Source organism: Impatiens glandulifera, chromosome 9, assembly GCF_907164915.1.
Source record: "Impatiens glandulifera chromosome 9, dImpGla2.1, whole genome shotgun sequence".
In the NCBI taxonomy this organism is placed as follows: Eukaryota; Viridiplantae; Streptophyta; class Magnoliopsida; order Ericales; family Balsaminaceae; genus Impatiens; species Impatiens glandulifera.
In genome coordinates this window covers 31,723,400-31,733,723 of record NC_061870.1, presented here as the reverse complement: position 1 = coordinate 31,733,723, position 10,324 = coordinate 31,723,400, and the positions used below count along the sequence as shown (strand labels likewise).

General features: G+C 29.0%; 1 protein-coding gene across 1 annotated transcript; it reads right to left on the bottom strand.

Annotated features, from left to right (window-relative positions):
- Positions 1–8,373: 8,373 nt before the first annotated feature.
- Positions 8,374–9,964, bottom strand: LOC124914597 (DNA-binding protein DDB_G0278111-like). The gene is made up of 6 exons (XM_047455181.1): positions 9,871–9,964; positions 9,738–9,787; positions 9,586–9,650; positions 8,819–8,910; positions 8,661–8,732; positions 8,374–8,575 (listed from the first exon to the last, which is right to left on the bottom strand). The coding sequence occupies exons 1-6, from the start codon at positions 9,907–9,909 to the stop codon at positions 8,537–8,539; spliced, it is 357 nt and encodes a 118-aa protein (XP_047311137.1). The 5' UTR covers positions 9,910–9,964; the 3' UTR covers positions 8,374–8,536.
- Positions 9,965–10,324: the final 360 nt, after the last annotated feature.

The following is a 10,324-nucleotide window of genomic DNA, read 5'->3' as shown; positions in this document are numbered from 1 at the left end:
TGAAGAAGAAGAAGAAGAAGAAAAGGAAGATCTTGGCTTTTTAGATGAGTGTTTGGGTAAGATGAATTGATTAAGAAGGCCTTGCTTGTCTTCTTCTTATAAGTGTGTGTGGGGGAAAGAAAGAGAGGTTTGAACTTTGAATAGGATCGAGGAATTGATCGAATTAGTTTAGGCCCACCTCAATAAAGTAAGTTTGACAATGCAATTGAATGCACCTTTTTAGGATCAAATTAAAGGCATCTACCTACCTAGCTAGCTAGTGTTGCCTAAACCAATTAATTTATTGCTTTCAAATTCATAAGCTTGTAATTGAGATAAACCATCTTAATCACATCTTTCATATATTAAATGAAAATAAAATTATCTTTACTTTTGATAATTTACAAAATATCATGACATGGTGATGTAGACAAAATGCTAATTTTCATATAAACTCAGTTTAAAGAATTTTGAGATCTAACCAGGTTTCGACCTCCTTAAGACTTCATGAGTGATGATGTTGTGATCAGCATGACTGGATTACATTCATGTCCAAGTTAGTTAGTCAAAGCCAGGAATTTAATTAGGTTTTTTTTTTTTATGGAAAGTCATATATATAGACAACCTAATTATATAAGTAACTAGAAGTGTTGACGATGTGGAAATGAACTTTAATGGTGTTTTGAAAACACTCTTTACAATGTTAAGAAGGCCTTGTTCGGTCAATGTTTTATTTTAATCAATACAAAATTAATTTTTCAACTAATTATATCATTGATTTATTATTTTTATTTTATTTATATATTAATATTCAAGTCTTTTACTAAAATAATTATTACCTTCTCAAAATCATCAAGTAATATAAAACGTAGACAACGTGCTATATATAACACTATCAAACAATAATTATCGACAAAAAGATGTACCATAAATGTTAATTTTACTGACGTTCTTTTAGACTGTAATTGTAGATACTAGATCGTTATAAATAATTGTTTTTCTTGTCCTAGTAAAATTAATCAATAAAAATGTCCGAAAACAATTAGAACAGATTACAAAGCTAAAATTTGAATCTTAAGCTAAAAATTGATATCTAAGATTTAAAATTTAAGTAGGCTGAAAAAAGACGTCCAATTGGACAGAAATAGAGATTTTAAGTAGGCTCAAAAAAGACGTACAATTGGACAGAAATAGAGTCTTGTTGCAAGTAAGACTTAAAAAGATAGAAATATTGTAAAGAACCAAAGACAGTTAAGTCTAAAGCTAAAATCTCAATTATGGAATTATATTCAAAGATAATTAGATATAATATAATTAATGTGATAAAATAATTAACATGTCCAGATAATTTATATAAAATTTAAAGGTGAATTAAATGGTGAAATTTTATTTAAATTAATCAAATAAAAATGTCTTAACAATTAACAAAAACTATTGTTAATTTGTAGTGTAACATATTAGTTTATTATTATAAATTGTTATTTATTGGAGAAAAAATTGAAAATTTTAAAATTACAAAATAAAAATTCATGTAAATTATCTTTTTCTATATGATTTTGAAGAATTTTAAATTAGGGACAGAAAGTAGATCATGTTGTGTAACAGTAGATGTGAACCCATCAAGGTGAGTTGTTAGATTCAATGATTAATGTTTGATTTTATTTAATGGGAGTTTATTATTTCAACAATATAAATAATCTTTTTATTCAATTTATTACGTATCATAATATTTTGTCATTTCTCACTTTAAATTTTCAAAAGTCCTCTCCTTATTTTTTATTTTTTTAATGTATTTCGAATTCTTCACTCAACATTTTTTTCGCTGAAACCCAGTAATAGTTGATGTACGTTGGTCAAATTGGTTGTGTGGTACTAGATTCATTGTACCATGAGAGACAACCATTTACGACGAAATTTTTTTAAAAGAAATGTATCTAACGCATGTCTTTGATCAATCCCTTATTCGGTGATTTTATTTTTCGTACATTTTATTTTATTTCATCTCTTTATAACATTGTATTTATACCTATTTTATCTAAAGAAAAAAATACCTAAGAATAAGTCTAGTCTTCCGATGGATTATCGCCACATTTGTTGTTTCGACTACTACTACGATCGGGAATATATATGGAGCTCGATGGCCTGGAGCTCGAACAAGAAATGAAATAGAAAGAATGAAGATTGGTGCTAAGGAACATGATCTTCGGTCACCTTAGTCTTCTCTTCACAAAAGGGCTCCGTTAACCCAACAAAAAAAATGCTTGCCCATTCTCTTCTCCTTGGCGGCAATATTCTCTCATATATATATATATATATAAGTAAATTTGCCCTTAGACATAATAAAATTGGTTAATTAAACATGTTTTAAATTATTTATGTAAATAAGATATGTCGGTGGGAATTGCGAACATATGCTAAGTTTTCAACATTCAAAAATAAAAATAAATAAATTATTTATGCATTGTTATTTTTTAAATAATTAATAAAGGAAAAACAACATGCACTATCTAGAGAATTCCTTTTATAAGAGTGTTAATAATTAGAGACCTCTAATAATTAATACATACCACAAATTTTAACAACGGTAATTATATATATATGTTGTACTTATTGTTGAAATTCAGTTTTTTTATGTGTTCGTGTTGTTTTGTCGGGAGAGTGACGCCCAATTCTTCTCACGTGATTCAATGAGAGGAATTTTCCAACGGCTATACCTTCTTAGAAATTGTTTTATCTGTTTTTTTTATAAATTTATTCTCTCTAATCCTATCATTCAAAATATCCATTTCATCAATTTAAATATAATTAAAATACATTCTTTATTTTTATTAATTTTTAAATACAAAATAATATTTTAATAATTAAATTAATTTATATTAAAACCTAAATAACTTATTTTTTTTAGATAAAATCTAAGAAAAAACACTACCAAACAAGTCTAGGACTTAGGATTTGAGTTATATTATAATTTTATTGGTGTGAATGAATGATAGTTAGAATTTTCACATCAACCAAAGAAATCTTTAAGAGAATAAAATTTGGACCTCTGAAAATTTTAAAATGTACATCGCTAGATTTAGACGCGATAGAGTAGGTATGGATTGATACCTTGATTAATGGTAAGCACGAGATAACACAATTTTAATAGAAGGGGCCATATTCATGAAATGATTTATTCAAATAATTGAAGAAAATTAATAGTGATAGTGAAATTGGTGTCCATGTCTTGTAAAGAGACATGTACAAAATGTATGCATCAAATTATAATCTCCTTGAAAAAATGAAGGCTAATTAAGCATGCAGCCACACCTAGCATATATATAATTGTCACATTATTATTATTATTATTGAGTGATATATTTACCTAACTATTTCTGGAGATCATGCGTAACGACGTCGCAGTTGAGAGAAACAAACTACCAACCTGTTATTTTGTTTGTTTATGCTTGTAAAATTTGGAAAGCTACAACAATAAACTAGCTAGCTAGATAGGAGTATCTTCTTTTAACTAAAATTTTATCGTTTATTTAAGTTCGTCATAATTTTTTTTCGAGCCCACACCACCTACGAATCCTGGGTGCGTCCCTGTTTATATGAATTTAATTATTTATATTTTATATAATATAATAATATAAAAGTAGATTATTGTAATATTTTATAAATTATTTGTTGAATTATTATGGTTAAAATGTTATAAATTTATTAGTATTTAAAAAATAGTATTATGAGAAAAGTAAATTGAATATTTATTATATTATATAAAATAATAATATATATTAAAATATAAATAATTAAATTTATAAAAATAATAAGTTGAATATATAAATAAATAAGTGAGGATGTATTTAATAACAAGTTATAATGGTTAAATTTTAACAGTAAATTATATTAGTTTAGAGAAATGATTAGGTGAGGGAATGACTTGGCATAATCTTATTCGGTGAAAAAATCAAATATTTTCTTTTTTTCTCTCTTTCCTACCACTTTTACATTTTCCAACCAATGAAGGGTGATACCAAGTCATCCCCTCACCAAATTCCCTCTCTCTATCACTCCTCATTAGTTTATACTTTAAAAAAAATAAAAATTAAAATAAGTTAATTTTGAAAGTTAAATCACTAACAATGAGATTCATGTTTTATTTTTTTGCACATGTTATTTTTCTTTATTAAAATTTAACTTTATCACATTTTTTTTCAATTATATTTAATTTATCAACTAAAATATTTTATTTTAATTTTTAAATAAAAAAAACAGTTATTTTCATCCAATAATTAATTTATTTTCTTTATGTATATAGATGGAAAAAAGGTGCATCAAACCTTAACTTTGGCATATTTTTGGCCACACAAATGGGACCCGAGATTTGGTCAAGGTTTGCATCTAAAATTAGATCAACAATTTTCTAATTAAAAATTAAAATTTTCCATATATAATAGTTAGAGAGAGCCAGCCTAGCTAGAGATAGATATAGCTAGTTGAGTTTAACACTAGTTTGAAGTCATGACTATAGAGAATGGAAGGTAATAAATTAATTAATATTGAAAATATGTTTGCTAATGGGCAGCAAATTAATTAATTAGGCCTTGTTTGGCCAATGAAGGTCATTTCTTTGAAAGGATTTGATAAGAGGTCACTTTGGCATGTGAATAGACAGCCACCGAATTTTAGCTATATGTCTCACCTAACACTACTACTACTACTTTTAATATATTACTTTTTTTTTTTTTTACTACCTTCAATCTAATTAATTAATTAATTCATTCATTAATGTTGACCTTCAAGTAAGTATTTGTTCATTATATGAATTACAACAAGCTTATATTAGTTTGCAACTACTAAATTTCTAATTGGTAATGTCATCTTAACTGTTCAAATATCATAATCTATATTAATTAATTGATTAAAAATAAAAGTATCTACTACTAATTAATTAGTTAGGTTGTAATTTCAAATCAACCCTTAGTTTTTAAGGATGTGATGTTTGGTGGGCACATATATCAGTATTTCTCTTTCCGAGAGGCAAGTGCATGTCATGTCTCATTGACAAATGTCACTTCATTTATTAATTAAAATAATAAATTAGTTTTCATTTTATTATTATATATTAATAATTTTTAATCAAAAACTTGGCTTTTCAGTTTCTCAAAATCATCCCATATAATTATTCCTCTTTTCTTTACCTATCTTCTAAAAAAAATTCAGAATAAAGCCAAATTTAATAATACAATTAATAAATCAAATATATAGATGAGATTATCAACATTTTTAATTAATATATGATATAATATAAAAAAAAACCTATCTTTTATCATATCAATCTGAATTATGACAAAACTAATCATATTCCCGCATAAATATATATAACATAATCAAGCTTAGGTGAATAATTGAGTACTAATAATATGTATGACGTGTAAGGATATACAAAAGGGTGACGTGGCATCAATAAAGGTGACAAGGTTTTCTTCTTTATTATGACACGCATAACATTAGAGGTCCCCATGTGAAATATATATTATCATATGAGATAAAACTGGGCTTGTTTGATGTTGGCTGTTTAGGGTTTTTTATTATATTAAAAAAAATTATTTGGATTTTTAGTTAAACTATATATTTTAATTAATTAATTAATTAAAAAGATAACATCGAAAGACCTCAAGTTAGATAACATGGAGCTACCATGCATTAATTAATTTAGTATATTTTTATTAATTATATGATGAATCAGCTGAAAAAGAAGACTGAATAAAGGAAGGGCTAGCTAGCATGAGATTTTTGACCAAAGTTGTGCACATAATTATATGAACATTTTAATAAAATATTATATATGCCCAGCTAGATCTGGATCGAATTAATTGTCATAGGTATTTGTTAGGTGACTTCACTGACAAAGGAATCTTTAATTAAGAAGTTGACACAACCACGTTTTCTATTAATTAATTAGTCCCAAAAATCAGTAAAAAAAATTAAGAACTCGACGTAGGAAGTTTTGAAAAAACTCTTTTCATAACAAATAATTGATTTTCAAAATTTCTCGACAATTGGTAGAAAAATTAATCGTTTTGAAAAGGCAGAAGCTTTAACAACCGAACAAAGTTTTAGAATAAAATATTTATCATTCTCGCTAACAACGGACAATGCAGACAAAACTCGAACCATGAAGCCAGAATTATTTTTCATGAGTTAGTTGGCCAATTAAGTTTAGTTCCAACATTTATAATCTAAGATTTTATGGTCAATTTGTGCATAGTGAGGTTTGTGCTTGAACAAAAAAATCACCCGATTGTGAGACCATGGGACATTAACGTCGTGCCAAGTAATCCTTTTGTTTTCTTTTCCATTAGCAACAAAAAACATTGGGCTTGTATGTAGTTAGGTTTGCATTCCATCATCAATACATAGAGGGGATAATCATAAGAGAAATTAATGGATTCCAAATAGAATGCTTAGTTAGTGTTGGTTCTAGCCTGACTCATTAGTCCATTGATAACTGCTACCAAAAAAACTCCATAATTTAGTGATTGAGCACATAAATTAATATTCACGTCATGATTGAGCACATAAATTTATGTTCACTCATAAATTAGTGCTACGAAAATTTTTGACTCATTAAATGAGACGCTATTCATGAATTTCTTTCTGTTTCTGGATTTTCAATTATTTTCATTTTTCTCACTTTGTTGTTAGTATTAATGACATTCACGAATGTTTCTGAAAGGGGGTGTTAGACAGACCTCTCTCACCTTATCTTTTTTTGTCATATGACCATAGAGATTCTTGACTGCTTTTTTAAAATATTGTTGAAGAGACGTACATATAAATTTCACCCATATTGCAAGGAAGACATCACACACATATGTTTTGCGGATGATCTATTTTTGGTGGCTCATACGGATGTTGAATCGGTCAGTACATTTAAAGAAACGTTACCATTTTTTTCTAGTATTACAGGGTGAAATAAGAAATTAAGAAAAGAACTGTTCAATATTATGGGAATCAAAGAGGGTACCCTTCCAATCAGATATTTGGGAGGTTCGCTTTCATCAAAACAGTTGCAATGTTCACACTGTAGGCCTTTGGTCAAAAATGTTAAGAACTCGGTATTGGGATGGCCAACCAAAAAATTGTCATATGCTGGTTGGATTGATCTCGTTAAAAGAGTCATTGTGGGTATAATTGGTTATTGGGTCCAACAAATCGTCGCCCCAAAGAAAATAATGAAGGAGTTAGATAGAATAATGCGAGATTACATTTGGGCACCTAAGGGAGCGGTGGGAAGAAAGTTAAATGGGAGAATGTGCACCCCAAAGAAAGGAGGCGACTTTGATCTTAAAAACTGCAAGAAATAAACACATGGACGTGTAGAATAAATGATGAAATGACATGGTTTTTAAAGAAAATCCTTAGATTGAGGAATGAAACATATCAAATGATTCAAAGCACTATTGGTAATAGAAGGGGTATACTATTTGGCTAGAAAATTATCACATAATTCTCAAGGATGAATTTGAGGGAACTAAAATTACACGGAAATGCTCGACATCTCGATTTGGGATGTGTTTGATGGAAATAGTGGCTCCCTTTTGAGGCGAATCCCATAAGGAAGCAGAATCCTAAGTTTGATTAATAATATTCAGTTCCATGAAGGTATTCACTCGTTCATTTGATAAAATGGAAGAAATGGAAAATTTGTGGTTGATCTTGCCTGGGATATTATACATACAAAGGGAAATCAAGTGGTATGATCTTCAAAGATTATTCGAAGCACCAGTTTATCCTTTAGCTTGCATGCATATAATGAAAGGTTAACGACTCGTGATCAGATTCGAAAATACATGAATATTGTCCTCTTTGTATTTCCTTCTTTATGGAGTGATATTAGAGTTATAGTGGTGAAGCAAAGGCTAACAATTTCTATGCAAACATCTTTAAGTGCAATTGTTTGGCGTTTTGGTATTCAACATTTGGATGGAGGGTAATGCAAGAATTTATACTGGAGTTCGAAGATCAGTAGAGCAAGTCTGGAATCCCTAATAACGAAGGCAAATGAAGCTTAAATCAAAGCTGAAATATTCATTTTGATGTGATTACGAGTAGAGAAAGATTTAAAACGTTATAATACTGTTTGCTTTTTTTGGTTTGTATACTCTTTACATTGTTTTGTTGTGTATTATGTTCTTTGATAAGGATAGGGCAGGCTTTTTTTTTTTCACTTCTGAGTTTTTTTAATGAAATAATATTAAGCCGTTTTCAAAAAAAAAATATGACATCAATTTTTACTAAGATAACTTTTCTAATGGAATTAATCATAATCTAGAGACAATAAAAATAGTATTTAGAATCTTATCACATGAGATGTAAACTATGTCTATATCCAATAAGAACATACTGACCACAAAGATGAGTCAATCATTAGATCACATGAATGCAGTTTAGATTGAAGTCTGATCTGGTTCCGTGGAGAAAAATCAATCATTAAAGAGTTATCCATAACCATAGGATACAAATATATGAACACAAACCAGTTGAATAGTCATGAAGGATCGAATCCAATCTAGTCATCATCCTCAAGAACACTCCTTCGCCTCTGGATCTGAGCATTATTAGAAAGAAAGAAAAAAACAAGGATAAGGTGATTTTCCATTGAACCAAAAGTAGAAGAAATTGCTGCAACTTACTATAACTTTTGTCTGTTTACTCGTCTGCGTATTGATCTGTTCCAGCAATGATATAAGTTTCTCTTCAGAAACCTAGTAAGTAATTGTATATATGTAAGTGTGATCAGTCTGCATCAAAGAACAGATGTAACAAAATCATGTCCACAATTTGCACTTACTTTCTCAGCTATCTGACCCATCTGGGCAGCTCTGAGTACAACATCTTCAACTCCCCTAGCTTTCTCAGGTTTTACCAAAGCAATTCTAGCAACTGTACAAAATTAAGGCAGTTTATGCAACAAGCATTAGCCCATTTCCTGCTAAACACTATCCCATACTGAAAGCATCAGGCAATTGCAATTACTTCTTTCATTTCTTGTGTTGCCAATTTAAACAAATTGAGTATCAACTCTCAAACAAAGAAAAACACATATAATTTATATCATTGTATCCAGATCTAAATGAGAATCAAACAATAAATTTCTGAATCATCTCTGTCTAAATTTAGTTTTCAAACGTATATGTATCTAGATACAAAAACAGAAATAAAAATAGTGTTTCTTAATGGGTTGGATAGGTAACATCAATACCTCAGTACCTCTCTTTTTGAAACAAGGTCATCTTGTTTAAATAAAGTCTAATACAATCATTTTACAGGAAAGGAAACAAAAGAAAAGACAATAACAAATAAAAGTGTATTAGATTCATATCAATGTCTCATTATGTTGTAAAGACATCCATCAAATTCCATATTTCTTAGCTCGTTGACATTCATTTTGAGGCAATACTCTTTGCAATAGCATACCAATAAGAAACTCCATTTCAATCTTGAATCTAACCATGTCTTATATCTCGAGCAACTTTTGCATTATATGTTATAGGATGCATGAGAGCTAGTGAAGAACCAAACATATGTAGTTTAAGCATAAAACATCCATAAACTTACGCCTTTCACGTGCTTCAGAAGACATGATCTGAGTCAGCATCATTTGTCTCCTCTCATCTGCATCCCTGATAATTTAGATCCATTTTTTAAAAATTTGAATAAAAAGCAAGAAACTGATCATATAGTAGTACTATAGTAGAGGAAAAAAAAACCTCTTAGCTTCTTCCTGGGCTTTATGCTGTTCAGAGTTGTTCTGATTTCCCTGTTTGACAAAATCATATATATGATTCAGTAACAACATACTTCATTTCATGGACACAATCCAATTTAATATTAGGTCCTTACAGCGCCGCCACCACCACGTTGAGCCATTAGCTCCTGCATTCTTCTCTGCCTAATTGCTTCCAGTTCTGGATCAGCCTTTAAACCCAAAATTTTAAAATAAGATCATCCATTGTTATGTTATTATGTTAACATATTCGATGAAATCTGAGTAGATATAATTGGATGAACGATTAATACCATGAAATTCTCCGATGAAAAAGGCAAAGATTAGTTGATAATATGAATTAACAAAACCTTAGTACTTTAACACGAGTACAAAACATCTACTATGAGGTAACCCAAGTACTCCAGTAGAAACATGTACGTGTGTCTGTATATTATAAACGAAATTGGATCTATTATATTATATATTGCAAATATATTTAGAGAGTGAGAGTGAATTACCATGTGAAATGATCTCAAATTAGAATCTTGGAGCCCGTTGGTAGAGAAGAAGAAGATTAAAGAAAGAGAG

Bases quoted from the DNA above. Each gene is read 5' to 3' on its own strand.
- LOC124914597 (XM_047455181.1), bottom strand. From the start codon at position 9,909: ATGCAGGAGCTAATGGCTCAACGTGGTGGTGGCGGCGCT. The intron at 8,733-8,818 runs GTAAGTGCAAAT...ATTACTTACTAG, and splicing joins TGGGTCAGATAGCTGAGAAA to GTTTCTGAAGAGAAACTTAT. The intron at 8,576-8,660 runs GTAAGTTGCAGC...AATAATGCTCAG, and splicing joins GTAAACAGACAAAAGTTATA to ATCCAGAGGCGAAGGAGTGT.